The sequence below is a fragment of the Bemisia tabaci genome, chromosome 1 (genome assembly GCF_918797505.1).
Source record: "Bemisia tabaci chromosome 1, PGI_BMITA_v3".
In the NCBI taxonomy this organism is placed as follows: domain Eukaryota; kingdom Metazoa; phylum Arthropoda; class Insecta; order Hemiptera; family Aleyrodidae; genus Bemisia; species Bemisia tabaci.
Window position 1 is genome coordinate 28,309,612 of NC_092793.1, and position 21,966 is coordinate 28,331,577.

The 21,966-nt window shown below is 40.4% G+C and overlaps 1 protein-coding gene across 2 annotated transcripts in view; it reads left to right on the forward strand.

Annotated features, from left to right (window-relative positions):
- Positions 1-21,966, forward strand: part of LOC109041190 (facilitated trehalose transporter Tret1) — a 54,984-nt gene that overhangs the window by 27,965 nt on the left and 5,053 nt on the right. The window contains exons 1-6 of one of the 2 annotated variants that reach the window (XM_019057429.2): positions 3,755-4,729; positions 9,887-9,998; positions 11,594-11,735; positions 18,622-18,801; positions 19,606-19,811; positions 20,932-21,216. In XM_019057429.2, coding sequence (XP_018912974.2) covers positions 4,677-4,729; positions 9,887-9,998; positions 11,594-11,735; positions 18,622-18,801; positions 19,606-19,811; positions 20,932-21,216 — 978 coding nt within the window. In that variant the 5' untranslated portion in view covers positions 3,755-4,676. Of the gene's footprint in view, positions 1-3,754; positions 4,730-9,886; positions 9,999-11,593; positions 11,736-18,621; positions 18,802-19,605; positions 19,812-20,931; positions 21,217-21,966 lie in introns of those variants that run through there. The other variant, XM_019057430.2, reaches the window with a different exon arrangement.

Sequence of the window (21,966 nt, forward strand, 5' to 3'; positions counted from 1 at the left end):
GCCGGATGCCTAAATGAAATGGTTTGGAGGAATAAGTACATGGCTAAAGAGAGCAAAGTTCGAGTTTATAAAACGGTTGTAAGACCTGTGCTGACTTACGCTGCGGAGACCCGAGCGGACACGAAGCGCACTAAACAACAGTTGCGGACCGTAGAAATGAAAGTCCTGAGGAAAATAGCAGGCTTTACGCTCCGAGATAGGCAGACCAACGAGTCAATTCGCGAAGAGTGCCAAATTCAAGATATTGCCAAATGGACCAAGATGCGCCGGAAAATGTGGTCGGAACATGTTGAGAGGATGGAGGGGGAAAGGCTTGCCAAGATTTGTATGGTAGGACGACCTCATAGCCAAAGGCAACCCGGACGACCGCCCAAGAGATGGGCACAGAGCTGCCTTTCATCCCCGGAGAATTAAGTGATCTCTCTCATCGGCATCATATTACTGTTTTAGAGGCTAGACAAACAGGGTCACGGCCCTAGTCAGAAGGCAGAAGAAGAAGAAGAAGACATTTTATTCGCTTATTTTCAACATTTCCTCTCGATAGGTGAACTTTAGACATCGTCAATGCAATCATCGTCATTTTTAAGCAAATGCTGGTGAGAATAATAAGATTTTGTAGTAATTTGTATGACATACTTAGAATTTTAAATGCAATTTATGGTCTTTCAGATCCATCGCGCTTTATAGAGCGACGTACTCTGTGTTTTTCGAATGAATAGCTATTCGCGTTCCATGGTAAGATTGTTGCCTATATGGCGAAGTTGAAGGCAACCCGCCGGGGGGGGGGGGGGGGGGGGGCGTGGGGGTTCTGTGTCCTAGATGCGGCGAAACTAAAAGCAAACTTTAAGTTGAAAATATCTGTCAATCGTATCATTCTGTAGTGCTATAGAAGTTTAAGGAGCAAGAAATATTTATATTTTTCGAATTAGTAACAATTCCGGCTGCCGAGTAGGTATATCAGTCGCCTGTGCGGCAAAATTGAAGGCGAACTGCAAATGAAAGACTTCCACCATAATATGTCGGGAACGTTGTTTATTGATCAAGGCTAACCTTTATATTTAATACTTGACATTTATGTTAATTTTTCAGACATCAGCGAAAAAAATCAAAACTTTGGCTCTCTTAAAGACTGTCTCTTTTCCAAAAGTTCAGCGCTCTCTTATTCTAATCTTTTATCTAGCCGAATGAGAAATAATTTTGTTGGGAGTGGCACTGGCCCAGGTTCCCAGCACATAATGTAACTAGATGAAACTATCTCAGCCTCTACAATTTTAGATTCATTCCTATCACGGTTTTTTTTTATTCTTTTTAAGATGAAATCCTCCGAATTTTCATAGCTGCTCCTATATTTTCCACATGTGCTAATTTTTCCTCCCGTCAAATCAAGAGGCAACCCATAAACTCTAAAGCACCATCAGCTAAAACTTAGGTGTCATTCAAAATTGTATACTTTTTCCACTTTTTCCGCTCTCTGTGGCCTCGTATCCACGTTACGGAACATTTTTTCAAGATTTGTCGCTGCGAAAACACTTAGAAAGTGGTGACGCATTGATTGCTGTATACCTAACAAGAGGAACAAATAGGAGAAGAAGAACCGGAACGAAGTTCTGTGTCATTTTGTTGTTAAATCGATCGTTCCTTCTTGTTTATTGTAAATGTTTTGTTAAATTGTTTAATTTTTACTCTTTTGTCACTGTTATTAAGTTAATTTGCTCAATTGCCACTAATTTAACTTTCTGTGCACAGGGCCGGATTTACTAACTTGCCGCCCATGGGCCGCCTATATTTTGCCGCCCCCTTCTCATTCGTTTAGAAACATCAATAAAATCCATCAGGTGAACGTGCCGGAGGGGTAGGGGTTCATAAGACGCGTTTACTCGTGTTGGACACATGTTTTGCGAGAGCCCTGTCAACACTATAGTAGTAAAATTTCACGGAACTTGGCGCGACAGTTAAGTTCCGTAAACGTATCTCTGTGTGAACAATGCCTTCCATTTATATGAAATGAACGAAAAAATAATTACAGAACAAACATGAATGTGGTTTATAATTTTAACTTCCGTCGCCGCGCCGCGCTGACCGCTCTGTGTTTAGCGCAATGCGTGAAGTATTCCTACAGTTTTGTATGCGCTATGAGTTTCACGCCTACCGCTGCTGCACGCACTCGCACTGTGCTTGACGCAATGCATGAAGTATTCATGCTGTCTTGTAGGCGCTATGCGTCTCACGCCGCCGCTGCTGACCGCAACGACCGCACTGTCTTTAACGCAATGTGTGAAGTATTCTTGCAGTCTTGTAGGCGCTAATATGTGTTACATGCCGACCGTCTCGCCGCACCGAGGGTTTCTCCGTTTCATCTCAAGTTCTCGTCATCATTGCTCTCCTCGCCGCGCCTTTCCAGACCAAATTCCGTGTTCGGTTTCTCTCTTAGTCTTAACTCGACTAATTAAAGGTGCTGCCTATTGTATCACATAGGGACGAAAAAATTAGAAATATACTCTCAGGAAATGAGAGATTTTGTCACCTTTTCTCGTTTGTAATTTTTTTTTCTGATTCCGAATTTTCTTTGTAGCTACATTTTAAAAAAATGCAAAATTTTCCGCCCCCTAAATTCGCCGCCATGGGCCGCGGCCCATGTGGCCACCTCCTAAATCCGGCTCTGTCCGTGCAAAGTTGTTGCAAGAACGTAAGAGTTCCGCTTCATGTGGAATCAAAATCTCTGGAGTTTCTTTCCCGCGATTCGACGCCGAGACCGATCTCCCAAAACTGTCCCTGGATATGAAGTCTTTATCTATACTTTCCTTTTTTCTTTTTCCTTTTTTCTTCCTCGTAGCTTTGCTTCACTCTTTTTAGGCCTCTGTCTTGATGGCGCCTGATGCAAAGGCTTTTGATGAGCTTGATGACTCTGAATCCGGCCCTGCAAAAGACATACCCTCAACAGTTTTTTTTTACATTATTCTATCCATTTATGCCTTTAATTTTCCTATATAGATAGGTGCTTAATGAATGATCCAGATATATTGGTTCTTTATCACAAAAAGTAGTTCAATCTATATTACCTCAAAATTGAGCGGTGTTGCATTATTGTTTGTCGGTCAACAAATTCAAAAAAACATCCAATAGGAATAGGACGTGTCATCGACCTATTCGCGAGTTTCTGGAAGACAGAAAACAATTCCTACTCAGCCGGCCAGGTTGGTCTAGTGGTCAACGCGTCTAACTCTGGGTCAATAGATCCCGGGTTCGAATCCCCATGGTGGCGACAAATTTTCATGGAACTGACGAGTGGATCTGCAGAAAGAAATTCGACTCGATCTTAATCCCTGAAAATTTGAAAGCCTGGAGCATGGATGTGCCCTAGCCCTAACCCAATGCTCTTTCAAGGTTGCATAATCCTCAAATGGCTTAAGGACCTCAATTAACTTTAAAATGAAATCATAAAAAGCATCCAATAGGACATGCCACCGACCATTTCGTGAAATTCTGGAGGACGGAAATCAATTTCAAATGAAGACTTTTCGTGTACTTTTGCAACTTATCGTGAGAGAAATGAACTTTTCGTCGCAGCCGGCGCTTTATTGGTTTTGAGTCATCGATCAGAAATCGCGAGGAAACCCGCGGGGCCGATCCGCCGAGAAAAAACGCGGACCGGAGCATTGAAAAAGCATTGAAAAACAAAAATCAAGCTCCGGCTACGTTACGTAACGCGCTCGGACACATCCTTCTCGATCCGTGCCGGCCCCGGCCGGAATGCGCCCGCAGTATTCCATCTGGATCGGCCGCGCTACGTCGCTCCCGACTTTAATTGTCCCCACTCGTTACGTCACAGAAAAGCTACCCCCCACCCTCCCCGTTTCCCGGCGTAATCCCGTGCCCCGCCGAAATTCGCACTCCGGCATCCCGTCCGTGAAAACCGACGTCGGAGGACACTCCTAACTGGGTTGATCGACTCAATTACCAGGACAATAGCCCCGAGCACGGGCTCGTCCGCATTTCGCTCCGAGGCCGCGTCAGATTCGACCTAATAATTTCAAGTTTAAAGTTACCGGCAGCTCGTTCGTTTCCCTCTTCCTGAATTCAAGTTCACGCTGCGTCTCGTGACTGTTCGGTAAAACGACCAGTTTCATTGGAAAATTGTGACGTGCGTTTTCGCGTTTTCGTTCATTGCAAGTCGTGTTCATCAAAAAGTGCCAAATAACCTTAACTTCCCGAGATTGGCAAACCCGAATTAGCACTTGAGATTTTCGAACACGACTATCCTTGATTACATTCCCGAGATTTTGTTCCGTCCCCAAGCTCAGATTCGATCGCCGGTGGAAAGTTACAGCGGTTTGAGTGTGACCTTTTTTTTTGCATCCTCAGTGCGGCTTTTTCCCACCAAAAAGTACGATTACCGCGGTCAAGTCTTCGGCGATCTCTGCTGACGTCGATGTATTCCACTTTCGTTTGGAAGCGGACTTTGCTTATTCTGTGCGATCTGTTGACTTGAGAGCTCCTCTCAAAAGTAACGCGCTTATTAAAAGTGTTTGTGTTTACATTTGTGTACTCGCGCTTGGATCGCTTATTTTTTAAGTAAGCGCTAGGGTTGCAATTATTCCCGGAGAGAGTTGACTTCGATTTTAACAGTACAGTATTTTATTTGTGGAAGTGCAATTCTCAACAGGGGAGATCTAGCTATGACGGATAAAAAACCTCAGAAGTCTGCACATCACAATTATAAAATAGTCAGGTACTTTTTGTTTCATGCATTTCGTTTCTCTTATTTTACAAGAATAATTTTAAGGTGCCTTTGAAAATAATCAATTGAATTAGAAATAAGCCATACTTTCGACACTTTTTCTCGTGTTTTAAAAGTGAGTCATGTATTTTTCCTGTACGGGAAAATAAATGCATTTACATTAGATTGACCCACAAAACAAAAATTAGGGAAAATTTCAAGCGTAAAGTCCTTAATCGCCTAATCTACGTTAGAAAATGAGAGAACAAAATTGGGGTCGAGTGGACACACTTGACCTGAAAACCGACCGCAAACCGCTGTTAGCATTTTTGCACACAAAAATCACGAGTTATTTGTGTTTTCGATAATTTTTCCGTCCCATGGAGAAACGTCAAATTTATCTGAAAAGTATAACCAAAACACATAATATTGCTACCCTAATCGAATCGTATAGAGGGATTGAGAACCCTCAGATAATTATTCATGCAAACTGTGTATTCTCCGGGCTTTCAGGGTAATAAAATTCTTTTATGACTGTCCGGCGCGGGAAACCTTAATTGAATGTCATGTTGTGCTATTTTTTTTAAATTTGGACGTATTTATGTTAAAAGGAACTAAGATGCACGCAAATCCTATGAACATAGATCCTTTTAGCATAAATACGTCCATTTGAAACTAGACCTCTGAGGGGCCCCCACTGCATGGCCGTTATGGTTGAAACCTTGCCAGTTTAGACAACTGAATGGACCTTTCCTAGGTCTAGACCTGATACGAGTAATTTTGCATTATAAAATAAAAAACAGGAAGAATGTAAAGAGGTTTGAATCGTTCTTCCTTGTCACTAGGTCAGCCTAAAGCAAGAATTTTGCGGAAGCTTGCGAAGCGCACATGAAAATTTCCTCGAATATCAATAAAGTACAATTTTTTTCAGGTTTCCTCCGTACAGGGTGATCCAAAAGTCCCATCCGCACCCCACCTAACTTTTTCCCTAATCGAGGTAAATATTTGAAACTTGGCAAATTTTCCTTGGTCAAAGAGAGCTACCTTTTGGCCCCCTTAAAATTTTCAGGGGGCCCTCGGATCTTTCCATTTGGAAAAGAATTGAGGGTCGATTGGCCCTTAAAAGATCCCTGAACATTTTAAAGGGGCCGAGAAGTTAAGCCTTTTATTCCAAGGATTATCCTTCAAGTTTCAAATCTTTATCTTAATTGGATAAAAATTTAGATAAGGAGGAAGGTACTTTCGGCTCACCCTATACAGGGTGATCCAGGGTTAAACGACCAGACTACAGGAGCCGAAACACTCTCAAACCCCCTCTTTAAATTGAGATTTCAATTTTCTTAGATCATCCACGAATTCAGGGCATAAAAGTACAGGAGATTACAAAATTTCATGAGAATTGGCTCACAACCGTTGCCAAGATTTAGGAAGAACGATTTACTATCCGAAATTTTGGGGGGCCTAGCTCCAACTGAGGGCACTTTCGGAGAAAAAATTATTAAACATCCAACAAAAAAGTCTTATTTTGACCCATAGAACACGCTCCTGCAGTCTGGCCGTTTAAACCTGGATCACCCTGTATAATGTACACATATTTGACATTGCGGAGGTCCATAAGAGCCCAAAAAATGTTTCCCAGGGTCCAAAACCCGCTACGACTTGTGATAAGAGCATCGTAAAAACATCGCGAAAGCATCATCGTAAAGTACTTATACAATACACATGCTCTCCAGTAACTAGGTACTCTGAAGTCATCACACACGGTAGCGCAGTTGTGCCGCACAGTGGATCGAGTCGATAAGAGAGATCGGACATGAATTTTTTTACCAAAACTGCACATTTAGATGTTTCATTTGCCACATTTTAAATTTTAAGGAATGTATCTGAAAGAAAATTTCACGAGAAAACCAATGAAACCACTTTTAAGACCTCTAAGTTTTGTATGAACGGAGTTATAAGCGTTTAAAGCTTATAAACTTTGTCCGACCTCTCCTATTGACTCGATTCACTGAGTGCCGTCTCGCGCGTTTACTACTATGAAACTGGAGCTGGAGTGTGATACGATTCAGAGGTCGCTCGCGCCCGCGAGTGCGCGTGCGCGTGCGCCGAAAGATGGGCGCGCTTGCAATCAGTCAATCACACCAGCCATTATGAAACAATTAACGGAAACAATGACAGTTGCACATGCAGTCAGCGCCCCTGCATTCTGCATTCCGCGGTTATAACATGCATGCATACTGTAATTGTATTTGCAGCCTCGATGGATCGCGTCGTGCGGATGAAGTGTCAGGTGAATCCGTAGTAAGAGATTTTCCATCCCGAGAGGCGATATCGCTTAGCGCCTCCTTGACTCACTTGATACTTCAATCACACGAATCACACTGAGGTTGTAAACGTAATAACCGCATGCATGCATGTTAAAACCGCGGGATGAAATAAGTATGAGCACGCGGTGTTTTTTTTATATGTGTGCATGCCATAAAATGCCGTATGGTCCATTTACCGCGCAGCTATGACTTATACCAATTCTAGAGAGATAGTTTTAGAAAATATGGTTTATACCAACCGGCACGCCTTCTGGCCACTACGCGGTCCAACCCCGAGAAAACGCTTTGCTTCCTCGAAGATAACGCCTATTGGGTCTGATTAAGGACCGCAAGGACATGAATTTGACCCCACCAATCATCATCCAGGAGTCCCTCCAGCCCCATTTGAAGGGAACAGTTTCCGTTTCGTCCCCGCAAAAATTGCCTGGTCTGAGACACTCTGTGTGCATTCCAGAAATTTAAAAAAAAGCTCACACGTTCTGACAGTCGAAAAAATCATGGATATTGGCTTTAAAGGTCCATAGAACGAACTGACAAAATACATAAATACACATTGTTTTGGTAAGAAAGTTCAGAATTTTAGTATATATAACATTAAAAAGAAACTGTATATTATTTCAAAGATTTATTCAAAGGAACTGAGTATTTCAGCTCGCTTCGCTCGCGTTTGTGACATTAATGTCAGCGGTGACGTTCCGAATGCTTTTAATTTTTTTTTTTTTTGCTTTCATAATATAAACTAGAAAACAGAAAAAAACAGGTGAAGGAAAAAGCAAATGATATAAGTGTATTGCAATATTGCTAACGTTACCCTGGTAAAAATTGGCACTAGAATCTGTGTTCCAAAATACCATAGACCTAAAGCCGGCTGTAAGATTTCCAATAGCTTCTGTAGCCGACTGTACAATTTCTTGTCTTTTATAGCCGATGGCGATTAAGCAACAGCCAGACGATAAAGTTTATGCTAAACGTTACTAAATTCGAATACTAGGACTTAGTTAGTTTTTGTACCACCGCTCTATCTTTCTGCCGTAGTATCTTGATTTATTTTGCGAGGAATGTTCCGTACTTTTGAAGGATGCCTGGCAATCTTAATATGTTGGAGTGCCTTCAATTTCTTATGATTCTGTGCAATACCTCTGGTGTGAAATAGTTGCTTCAGCCGCGCGGCGGGCGGGCAGAGAGCGCGAAACGGGCATTGGCGCCTACAAACCTAACAGGGATACTTCACGCATTGCGCAATGCGTGAAGTTGAAGTATTCTCGTTAGGTTTGTAGGCGCCAGTGCGTCGCCGCTCCGCTTTGTGTCAGGCTCTGATATTTAATCTCGGGGAGTCAGCGTTTTTCAACTCATGGTTTTGAAATGTTTGCACACTCTGTATGGACTATTCTCATTTTAATTAATGAAAAAAAGATATGTTTTAAAGGAAAATATAATGTGTGTTTTGTAAATATTAAGGTACTTCCGTATCAAACTTAATGATTTCCAAAGCACACGAATTTCTACAAAATTTCTTATAGCCTTTTATAGACATTGGCGATAAAGTGTAAAGCCCGGCGATAGGAACTATAGCCCAACTGTATACATTTTTATAGCTTCGTATACAGCCCGGCTATATGATTTGCTCCGCTTTCTACAGCCAGTTATATGATAGCCTTCTTTAGTCGGCTATAAGAACTCGTATGGTATTTTGAAACGCAGCTCCTATCGCCAATTTTTACCAGGGTATCCGATCCAGTGTTTACATTTAAAAAATCCAATTTTCTAAAAAGGAAAGACGGAAAATGCGTTTGAACTCCATTTCAAACTCAACCTTCGCAGGACCGGAAGGAACACAATAATTGATAATTTAATTAAATTGACGCGATTCTTCCAAAAGCTATCGTGTAAACAACAAATTCGCCGACGGATACCGCCTGACTATAACATGGGGGCTGATACCACTATTCGACCACGTGGGAGCTGATGTTGCCTACCCGAACAATTGAAGGCGAACTGATGCGATGTGAAAAAGACCTCTTTCGATTTGGTATGAATTCATTTTTAGATTGTGTTTCGAAAGAGCCTGCCATTTTACAACGATTACTGTTCCTCTTTCCTCTTTCACTTTGCTTCACCCTCTCCTGCTTCTCTCTCAATTCTACTTTCTTTTCTTTTCTTCTACTTTCTTTCTCATCTTTCTTTTCACTCTCTTTCCTTCTTACTTTCTCTTTATACATCCTCTTCTTCTTTCTCTTTTCTCCTCCTTTTTCTCTTATCTTCCTCCGCCTTATTTTTTCTCGCCTTTCTCGTTCCTCTTCCTCTTTGCTTCATCTCTTTCTTCTTCCTCTTTGCATCATCTCTTTGTTCTTTCTCTTTGAATCATCTCTTTCTTCTTCCTCTTTGCCTCATCTCCTTCATCTTCTTCATCTTTCTCGTTTACTTTTTCACTGTTCTTCTTTTCATCTCTCATGCCTCCATCTCCATTCTGTTTTCCTATACTTATTCCTTCTCTCCTCTCCTCCTAACTCTGGAATTCTTCAAGTTAAAATAACACTCGTTCCTCTTGTAAAGACTTGGCGACATTTTTAGGTATATCGTTGTAATAATGCGGACCTAGCAATCATTTTTTGTATTAAAGCAATCTTCAGGTAATGAACGAGCTTGAATACGTTGTTTACTTGAAGGGTGAGGTTGATTGAGGGGCTCCAACTTAAAATGGGTAAAATTGTTTATATAGTTACTAAGATTTTTAAAACGGTTGTAGTGTTTGTCAAAGCGCTGTCATCCTGTCTATATGTTTTACATGTTCGTAGTATTTTTAACTACTTTCTTACAGATAAATTGATTTAATTTGTTTCAGTACAACAGACGTGGAGTTAAACCAGGCGTTGGGCAAAAATGACTCAGAACGAGATGGGAGTGATGAATCGCTCCCGAAAGCTGTCAGCAGATTTCGTTCTGCTCTACCTCAGGTACGGGAAAATTTTCGCACGTATCATCACGTTAGTAGTAGAGCAAAAAATAACTATAATGCATGATCGAATGCAATTTTCATTTCCTCCGTAGGAACAAAATCTAAAGCTTTATGCTCCACTCCTTTCATGAGATGAAACTTAGAAAAACTATCTCCTCATCGAATATAGTAACACTGCTAACCAAAGCATTTCTAAAGAGAATTTATATTATAAGCAAGTAAAGTCGATCGTTGTAACGAGCTTAAAGTTGAAAGCTTTTTAAAAACTCTGTTGTTATTAATTAAGTATCGCACATATTCTTCGACAGGCTACTGCGACTCACTGGCTACTCACTCGTTGAAGATGATAGGTAGTAGCCTGTCAAAACATGTGTGCGATAATTAATGACAAACTGAAGAAATTGTATTGTTTGTTAAATATCATGCGAGTTCATACTTTGGTAAAACAACCAAAGCGAGCTCTTTCTATTTCATTACAATGCGAATATACGTTACCGATGGACTCATTAGTCAAGGGTTAACGTAACGAGAACAAAGATTGATGTGAAATTGTTTTCAAGATTTTACAAGGCCTCGCTAATTAAAAAAATCTTAATAAAAGTATGAATGCAAACTAACCTCTGCCAATCTGGAGGATTACTCCTTAGTTGCATACGTGCATTCGCGCTGACGGCCTCCGCTGCTTGGTGTACGTTGGGCAATTTGACCTAATCTCGGTGATTATTCGCTAGGTGCATCTTAGCCCTTTATTCATCGGCCCATTCCAGCCCTTATGTCATCAAGAGTGGTCGCTGTGCATCTTAGCCCTTTATTCATCGGCCCATTCCAGCCCCTTATGTCATCAAGAGTGGTGGCGCAACAGTACTCAGCGCTGCGCTGAGATCGATAAGTGTGAGGTTTAAGTCCTGATATGCCCTCAGGGATTTGTTTACGTTTCTCGTGTTTTGTTTTGATTTCTTCACTCTTCATCTTCACATCACACTATCATAGTTTTTTTCGAGTATTCGTGTAATTTTATTCATTGGTTTGATAAGCATTAGTGGGGTAATAATTATTCCGATTCAAAGAGAAAAAAAGAAGACCCTTCTCGGGATTTGTCTATCGGTGCTCTTCGCCCTAATTGATATTTAAAGACTTTTTTTCAATTAAATATATCTAAGGAATTCCTTTAAATACAGGTAATATAAAAGTATTAGAGTAACGCATAACGCAGAACAAATGAGGTGCGAGACGCCTTGGGGGGGGGGGGGGTGAAGCGGTCAGGGTCAGGGGGTGCACTTTCAAGTTTCTTAATAAACTGCACTTTGCACCGATTTTAGCTGCAGGTTGAACTTGACCCTTCCTTCCCTCTCCCGGTCAGTTTTACGCCAAAGGTACCCGTTGACCCCTTCTTTTCTCACATTTTTTGTAACTTAGCAAAGAATAAGTAATATTTTTATATTACATGAGTATCCGAGAAAATGAGGTTACTAAGCACGCAATCAAAAAGGAGAACAAAAATGAAACAAAGATATGACAGGCAAGATTCCGTTGTTTCTCGGATTATGAAAAGTATCGATGGAATTAAAAGAAGTTCTTGTTTTTATTTTGCAGGTGCTAGCCACTACAGCCAAAAATTTGATTTTACTAGATCTAGGAATGACAATTGCTTTCCCAACAATTGTGATACCAACTTTATTAGACGGAAAAGACCCGAGTGGACTCACGTTCAATACAGCTCAGGCATCATGGTTTGGTGAGTTGCATAAAAAAATTCTCATTTCAAAAATGTGTTTTTTCTTTTTTCAAGCAGTAAGACGTTTCTATTAATGTATCTACTATCTTGAAATTACTGCGACGAGTATTTTTGCTGATAAATGTACAATATCATCATAAAGAACTATAGCTTCACTGTATGTAAAAGTTCGGCATAAAATAGTGAAAGACTAGTTTGCGAGAGATCTTTGTCAGAAATTTTCCGGGAAAGGACCCCTGAACCTCCTTGATTCTGGAGAGGCCTAAACTTCCTTATTGTAGGGGGCCAGACTTCCCACCCCTACTTGACCAAGACTCCCCCCTCTCCCCCGTGGAACATAAGCAGTTACGTCCCTGGCGAATGGGACTAATTGCGGTAATCGTTTCATTCAGGTCAGCGACTATACTGCAGAATGAACCAATAGACTATGCGCTGTCACACGGAGTGACTTAAATAAGCCTAGTTTGCACGGCCGTTTTAACTGATCCTGCTCCTCGGGGAATGATCTCGAGGTGTCTAGGCATCCGGTGGTGTTAAATAAGTTATGTAACTCGCACTGTCTGGAATGGGCATGTTAATTGCACACGCAACGACTTTCAGACAAGAGTCTGCTGCAAAATGAGCTTTTTGGCTGTTCGGTGATTCAAACGTTCAGCTGTACTGTACATATTGCTAGAAACTTAAATGGAGATGTTATGTGTCCTCCCTATTAGCAGAGTTTTTTTTTTCAAAGAAGTAAAATCTAAGAGGAAATGATACATCCAAAAGATAATTATTTTATACGAGGACCGTTTTACGTAACGGATATACTATGATTATGCCATTTTTTGTTATCATTTTCTACACATCAACATAAAGGTTATCATAAAGATAATTCAACTGCTATAAACTTACTGTACAAAGTAAGGTATAATTGTTTTATAAACGAAAAAAGCCCCAAGTTTCCGTTTTATATTTTTAGTTTTTATTTCGCAGGAAATCCATTTTTTTAAACTTTTCATAATAGGTTTTTTTTTTCTAAATACTACATCAGGAACCAGGAACATTTTAGTATCGTTCGTACAGTGTAATAGGTTTCTTTCTCTTCGTAAGTCGAGATAACTAAAAATGGGTACTTTTGACAAAAATATAGTATTCTCTTTATAAATACAGACCTACTCATTGATCATCTGTCATACGCGGCACTTTTTTTGTAACCGTAGGTAATCGTTTCTTGATATTATTTTACAAAATAAACATTGCACTCTGCTACTAGGGCTATACGGGAAGTATTTCTTTATTAGTAACTGTTATTGCCATTTATAATGAGTTTTTTGCTATAAATGGCGAACAGGCCTATTCGTTTTTGGCCAGCATTTGTAGAAATTTTACTCACACCATGAGAGTCATTTGATGAGATGAGCGGAAGAATTTTACTCCTATCTTGGTATTTTTATTTTTTTACCTCCTCTTTGAATTTCATATACTCATCTAATTTGACATATTTTAGGAGTCGACACATTATTGTAGTATTGAGAAATGATGATTTTTAAGTGGGCAGTACAATGAACGGGGGACATTGATTCATCGTGCGTGCCCAACTGAAGACATGAAGTGAGTGATCGCCAGCTTTTTGCTATGCCGCGGCTGCTGTTGCATCGCGGCAACTGCACTGTGTCTGATCTGACACGTGCTGATCAACGCGTCAAGAACTCCATAAATTAAATTAAAGTTAGACCATCAAAGCATACAAATTGGCTCAAAGTGGCGCGAGACGCGCCCAGCTTCTTTCACCGCTCGAGCTGGAGAGATGGCGAAAGCACGGAAGAGCTCTCTGTTTGGTTCAAGAAAAATTACGCACAGTATATGTGTATCTATTGACAGAACCTTCTGTTCACAGGGCTCCTTATCTTCATTACACTTAGGGGCCGTCAACAAATTACGTAAGGAACTTAGGGGGAGGGGGGAGGGGTCAAGCGCTGCCTTAGTATGCCAAGTTCCAATTTTTTTTCTTCAGACTTTTTATAATTGTTTGTCAAAATTGTATTTTTTTAGATTTTATTTCTTCCAAAATTTCGTTAATTAAAAGTCTGTGTAGTGCAAAATTCGTTTTTTTAGACATTGGATGTATTTTTGTTGCAATGTATTTTTTCCTGAACTTTTTCAATTCAAAAACTGGTTATTTATTCAATACAACTGTTAGTTTTTAAGATCTGCTATACCAGCGATTAGTAATGTTTCAAACAATGCCGATTTGTTTCAACACCAATTTTTCATTAAACTATGCATTTAAACGATAGAAGGGGGGTCTCGTCAGCTTTACGCAATTACTTGGGGGGGGGGGGGGGTCTTGGATAGCTTTACGAGTGCCTTATACGTAGGGGAGGGTAGTAGGTCTAAAAATCGCAAAAAGTGCCTTACGCAATTAGTGGATGGCCCATTACGGAAATTTTCTGTTGTGAAAATAGGACTCCGGTAGTGAGCACAGAGCACAGAGTGCTGTGTCCTCAAAACGGAAACGTCTGTAGTTGTAACAAAGAAAGAGCAGGAGCCCTATGAACAGAACTATTTTTTTAGCACATCGGGAAAGATCAAATCAGGTTAGGCAATCTAAATCAAGGATTTAAAAGGCTAGTAAAATCCAAAAAAATACAACCTATGATGGACACAGTTCAGTTAGGAAGTCATTGATCCCTGTGCCAATTCCAAAGACGCTGCTCTGAGGCAATGGAATGGAACAAAAAGGAATAAATTGGCAGTTTTATGCAATAAAAAATACCTACATACCAATTGAGATTACGTAATGGGAATGGCTCGATCGCATGTAGATTTTCAGACTGGCACAATGATTATTGGGCATATCTTACGTAACCCAAATCATACTTTTTTATATAACTCTTACGCAACAGGGGCAGGAAATGCCGACGCCATACGTGAAGGAGGAGGGACTCTCCTTTTATTGAAATTTGCAGTTTGCAGGAGGATATCTTTCGGAGGAATAACGAGAGTTTATTATGGAGTTCCACTTTTTAAGTCTGGAAAAGTGGCATTATAATAGCACGTAAATGTACCTCTAATTCTCAATTTATTCATAAAAAAACCGTCGAGTTTGTGTTGTACATGTCTCTAAAAATGCCTATACTTTGTACATTTCGAGACGTTGTGAAATTCCACGCGAGCTACTTATCATTAACAATTATCTTAAATAATGAAATTTTATGAGATTTGTATTTTTTTTTTAATTTTTTAATATGAATCAGTAAATAGTGAACTTAGTTTACAACCCTGGATTTTTTTTTAAACAATATTAACAGATGCGATACTTTGTTTCGTTAAGAGCTTCAGGTTTCTATGTTAAGCTCTCATTTAAACGCCCATCGCCTAGGAAGCCAAGATGTCGTCAAAAATTATCCCTTCCACCGAGGAAAAACCTTTCTACCTCGCAATATCCCTCCACACTGAAAAAAAACTCCGGCCGTGGGAGCCGCAATTACGGGCTATATAGAGATACCGTCCGTTCCGGGCTCAAAGGCCGGAACGGACGGTATCTCTATATAGCCCGTAATTTCGGCTCCCACGGCCGGAGTTTTTTTTTCAGTGTACGAAAAGTTATGGTCCACGCAGCCGTTATAAATAGTGCTGAGGGAATCAATGGAGGGTGTTCGGGTATGGAAGTAACTGATGGTTCATTGAAACCATGTCCTCTGTTTTAAGGATTTTTAAAAAAAGGAGTTTTTGACTGGGTCATTCCACGTGAACTCAAGCAAGTCCGGAACCCGACCCCCTCTAATTAAGCCCAATAAGTATACTGAGTTTTTGCATCAATCTAAGACACCGATATGGTATAACTTAAAGCAAACATTATGAAATCGAATAATCAACTCTTTTACATGGGTTATTCAAAAGTTACGCACCACTGGCCATAACTTTAGTTCTAATTATGATATCGATTTGCGGTTTGTGGCGTCCTTCCTCATATCGAGGGGGAAACTTTTTGAGGTACTTTTCAGTTCTTCACCCCCCCCCCCCCAGGGGGAGGGGGGACGGGGGGCAACTCAAAAATTTCAAATGGCAACCCCCATCATGTGATACATCGTTAGAAAGAGCATGAAAAAAGAAAATTCTTGGCGCAAACCGGAAGTCGATCTGACCCCCCTGTCAAAAGTTAGGGGGGGTCCAAAGGTTATTTAGGGGGTCCGTACCTTCATTTTTTAGAGTAGCTTCGGCGGCTCCTGGACATACCGTTTCTCTTTTCAAAGAGTCCTCGAATACTCCAAGTCTGATACCGAAGTCTTCATATTGCCCCGGGCCACCACAGCCCCCCCCCCCCCCCCCGAAGGGGGAGATGGGCCTGTTACAATGAAACATTGCATTAAAATGCGAAAAGTCACAGAAGAGCTTCAAACTTAGCATCAAATCCGAATGGAACTTCTTGCCGATGTTAACGCAAACGCAACGATCGCAACGTTTCAAGGGTCCTCCTCAAGTTGGACATTAGTTTCGGGCATTATTTGTAGTGAATTTCCCGGTTTTTACCCGCTCTGCAACCAAAAATGAGGGGGGGCAGGGGCTAAGAGTTTTGAAAACTCACTTTAAAGTCGCAGGCTGCGTTTGCGTTAACATCGGCAAGAAGTTCCACTCGGATTTGATGCTAAGTTTGAAGCTCTTCTGTGACTTTTCGCATTTTAATGCAATGTTTCATTGTAACAGGCCCATCTCCCCCTTCGGGGGGGGGGGGGGGGCTGTGGTGGCCCGGGGGCAATATGAAGACTTCGGTATCAGACTTGGAGTATTCGAGGACTCTTTGAAAAGAGAAACGGTATGTCCAGGAGCCGCCGAAGCTACTCTAAAAAATGAAGGTACGGACCCCCTAAATAACCTTTGGACCCCCCCTAACTTTTGACAGGGGGGTCAGATCGACTTCCGGTTTGCGCCAAGAATTTTCTTTTTTCATGCTCTTTCTAACGATGTATCACATGATGGGGGTTGCCATTTGAAATTTTTGAGTTGCCCCCCGTCCCCCCTCCCCCTGGGGGGGGGGGGGGGGTGAAGAACTGAAAAGTACCTCAAAAAGTTTCTCCCTCGATATGAGGAAGGACGCCACAAACCGCAAATCGATATCATAATTAGAACTAAAGTTATGGCCAGTGGTGCGTAACTTTTGAATAACCCGATATACTCAACGATCGACTAGAGAAACCTTAAAGCAGATCGAAAATCGGCCGGAAATGTTCAGAAATGACGGAACATACAGCTCTTTACACGCTCATGAAAGTAAATAAAAACGATCACTCCCTATATTTTCGATTTCTCTGGTCTTTTTTAACATTAGGACATATCGACGGTGAAACTTCCAAACCTTGCGTCTTGGTTCCAGACGTTGCAGACTTGTCATACCTCCTTTTTTTTAAATGGAAACCCTAAGTACACAACGCCGATTCTGAAACTTTTCCGTGATTTTTTCAAAGGGTCCTGGGGAAAAATGATTCAACCATTTTTTAATGAAAAACCGATTCCCTGGAATGTTTTTACAAATTCCCCACGTACCCCGTCGCAGTAAATTAGTACTTAGGAAGTTCTGGTCGCGTGCATGGTCTCCCCATAAATGAATATAAGACTATGAACGTTTCGACACAAATGTGTAATGTGAGTAATCAACAAAAATCATTTTCGCGTAGAATTCTTGGAATGTGCTAGTAAGTGTTTATATCGTTTCGTGACTGTTTTGGCTGATGCAACGGACGTAAGATGACGTCCGGTACATCTTTCTCCAAGTACTTTCCATGCCTTTCAAAATCTAAACAAGCTCACACGTCTTGATCACAAAACAGCGACATTCGGTTCAAAACAAATGCAACTTTCAACGTCCACCTTTGAGGGGACTCAGTTCTTCTCGCAAGTTTATCCTGTTTTTCAAAGATGGTTTGAACATCTGAAGCTTTGAAAGTTTTAGATTTTGAATGTCTGCATATTCAGAGCTGAAACTATAATGGTGAAAGGAATTAGCGAAAGGTGCGAAAACACTTCCAAAGATTTGATAGGACCAACTATGCACATGTTTTGTTTGTCCTGTACTCTATTCCTCTTCATATATTTTTACATTAGACATTATAAGAGAAAATACAACACCATCAGAGATCCAAAAGTTATATAAACACAAACCTTGTGTTCATATAACATTTAACTCCTAAGATTAACAGAGACTTTTTGGTAGGACGATGCATCAAAATGTGTTCTGAGACAGAGGCAGTGGAGGAAAATTGGCTCTACTGGTCTGCTCTGCGTTACTATGAGCTGATTTTCCGGCAACGCACGCTTTGAAAATTATAGCTCGCGTTAACCGGTCAGGACGAATCAACACAAGCATCGGAAATTTCTAATACTAAATCAATGATGTTCCGACTTGTTTTATACGTCATTCACATTGGGATGTTTCATCTCAGGAAATGCTCTTTCCTGGAAAATGTAAAATATTTGTCTAAAGTATAAAGTATAAGACATAGTGCAAAGCATGCAACAAAAACTGCTTATGTAAGATCTACATATATAGAGCCGCTTTTAAAGAGCTCTTCGACGTTCTGCGACACCTAGCCGCCAAAGTCCACGTAGATCTCTATTGAGAATAAACTTATTTAGCATTCATCAAAGCCCTGCACAGTGTATCGAGTCAATCAGACAGGTCGGACATGAAATTGTTTACTAAAACTGCAAATTTTTATGTTTATTTCGTCATATTTTGAATTTGTAGGAGCGCGTTGAAGAAAATGTTACGAGTTTGTTTAAACGGAGTTTTAAGCGTTTAAAGTTTCCAAATGTTGTCCGTCCTATCCTACTGACTCGATCCACTGTGCTATTGCTTGACTCCATCACAAATGCTAATCGGAGTTTTTTTTATTGTGTTTCGCAGGAAGTATAGCGTTCATATGTCAGCCTTTGGGAAGTGTCCTGTCTGGAATTGTATTGGAGCCACTCGGAAGGAAGCGCTCCATGCTGTTGGTAAATGTTCCTCATTTGATCGGCTGGATATTATTCTACAATGCTGAGTCATTATCAATTTTGTACATTACATGTGCTTTGATGGGTCTAGGTTAGTATTGAAATAGCCTCAAGGTTAGTTTTGTTTACTGCCCTCAGTTAAGTAAACACGCATATATGTTAAGTTTTTTATCGGCGTAGGTACAAGGTTATGATATGTATAAAGGCCAGTTATCCGAGTTGAATTTAAGTCAACACATTATATATATTTAGGAATTGAAACGTCTTTCGAATAAGACCTTATAAAATGGTTTTTCAAAAATATTCAACTGTCAATGGAAATGGGCACCGAACTGTCATTAGAATACGCGTTTAATTTTATACGCATTGGTCGCGAATTTTTTGTAAACAATTAGAAGTATACAACCTCTAATCAAAGTTTCATTTCTTCATTAAAGACTCAAATTCAATAACTCCTCAAATGCTATATCAAACATTTTTTTGAAGACCTCATATTCTATTTTCAATCATATTTGTGGGATATTATGAGCGTCGGAATGGCATCACCTAGATATCGCGTGGGTATTAGCCATACCCTCGTTGGGCTAGGCACTAATCTTTGAAGATCTAGTACGTACCTAAAATCTAGGTAATTCCGTTTGACCTACCTCTGCTTTCGAGGCATGAGCACTAACCCGTTGTTTTTTGCGACGGAAATACATTACGCGTGGCATGGTGTTTAATTTCATACCCTGTCCAGTTCTCCACTGTGAGCTTTGACACGTTTGAATCGGCGCCGAATAAATTTCGGCTCATCACTCATTTCGATCAATCCAGTTAGACATGAATAACTCGATTCTTAATTGACACTTTGAAAAATATTAGATACTAAATTAACTGTGTATTCTTTCCGCAGGTGTTGGATTCATGGAAGCGCCAATCATCACGTACGTAGGCGAAATCAGTGAGCCAGCCCTCAGGGGGATTCTTACTTCCTACTCGGGTATTTTCGTGTCCGTGGGCTTCCTCTTCGAGTACACCCTCGGAAACTTCGTCGATTGGAGGACTGCTGCCCTAATTAGCGCCATGGTACCCGTTATCACCCTAATCGCTATTTCACAGGTAAGTTGAACGCAATATACCAGAATAGCGAAATGTCAGGATATTGAAGGTGAATTAATCAGGATGAGCGCAAAATACCCAAAATAGTGTCAGCTCCGGCCGCCTCAAGCTGCCCGTGAGTCGAACGAAAGCTTCATTGGTTGAGCTCTACGATTTGAGTTATGTTTACTTAATTTGCGGCTGACCGTAAACCAAGAAAATTCGGCTCTAAATAATGGAAATTGCTATGATTTATGTGTGAATAATATCATCCAGCTAATGTTACGATTAAACCAAATTAACGTGACCAAACTATCAGCTGCAGCAACTATTAGCCGCTCACATTGCCTATCGGGGTACTGAAGGCGCACTGCTCGCGTTGACTCTATGAGAAGCACGCTCTGCCTGTCATTATGTAGAAGTCAACAATTACGTTAAACCTCTGTATTTAAGAAGTTTTGCTTTGAAAGTGTTATGAAGTTACATTACATGCTATAAGTAGCTTTTAGTCAAGCTTTCAGAACTCATTAAAATTCTACCACACCATTGGTAAATTGCTTAAATCTTTCATATTGAAAACAAAACTGCATTTTATAACACCTTAGCCTTTTTGTTTTATTCGTGAATATCTCATGGCATCTTATGAAAAACCTTTTCGTGTAGAGATACACCTCCAGGTTAAAAATACAAAAATGTGTCGTCTTATATGCAATGATATCACACAAAGGAGACGCCAAGTTATTTTCATTCATTTAAATTCATCCTTTCTGCTCCCCTTAACATTTTCACCGGGAAAACTCAACATACAGGAAAACTTATACGAAATCGATAAAAATCTATCAATTTTTGTAGACTCATAATCCTAAAAACAAAATTGATGATTTCGTAATGACTTAAAAAAAATAAAAAAGCCGTAATTTTAGTTTTTGCGTTTATGTCGAATGAAGGAGAAACTCTAAATTAAAAGTAACGAAATTAACTTGGCGTCTTTTTTGTGTAATATCATTTCATTAAAGGTGACAAATATTTATTTTTTTAACTTAGAAGTGCATCTTCACATTAAAGAGTTTTTGATGGAACTCAAATTTTCGCCAAAAACTTACTAAAATCAAACCTGAAACTGTCTCATGATCGGTCGCAGGTACCGGAAACGCCAACATGGCTGCTCTCTAAGGGTCGAAACGAAGAGGCTAAGAAATCGCTGCAGTGGCTTCGGGGCTGGGTCCCCGTGGGGCTCATCATGGACGAGTTTGACCAGCTAAAAAGGTACAATGAGGCAACAAGGTATCACGCTCAAGTGACGTCTCACACCGTGTCCTCACCTGACGTCAACGAGAAACCGCGACCCGTCTCCTACGCCAATGACGTATCCATTGATGATGAACTCACCAAGCCTGATATGAAGACCAATGGCAATGCTTACTCGGTAAGATCTTCATGAACCACATCATTCCTCTTAAACCATTAACTGCTGATCTCCAAATCCATATAGCACGCCAAAAAAGTGTTCAACAAGAGAAAATAAACGGCATTTTTTGTTCATATGAAGAGTAGAATTTAAAGAATCAGGCCTAAGCCGCCAGGATTGAACCTAGACCATAGTTGATAATTCAATGCGCTTGTCACTCGCAAGTCGAGTAATATCGAGAGAAACAAGAGTACATCAGCTCAACAGGACACTTTCTCCCCAGCAGTCTCAGAGTTGAGAGTAACCAAGGGTTTTGGCCGATTAAACATAAAATTTGGTCGATCGATCAAGTTCTTTTGGTTGATTTGACAGAAAATAGACCCTAGTAAAAATTGGTGATAGGAGCTGCGTTTCAAAATACCATAGAAGTTCTTATAGCCGACTTAAGAGGGCTATTGAAAATCATACAGCCGGGCTATACGAAGCTATAAAAAAGTATACAGTCGGGTTATAGTTCCTATCGCCGGGCTTCACACTTTATCGCCAATGGCTATAAAAGGCTATGAGAAATTGTGTAGAAATTCGTGTGCTTTGGAAATCATTAAGTTTGATAAGGAACTACCTTAATATTTACAAAACACACATTATATTTTTCTTTGAAACATTTTTTTATTCATCAATTAAAATGAGAATTGTCCATACAGAGTGTGCAAACATTTCAAAATCATGAGTTGAAAAACGCTGACTCCGCAAGATTAAATATTAGAG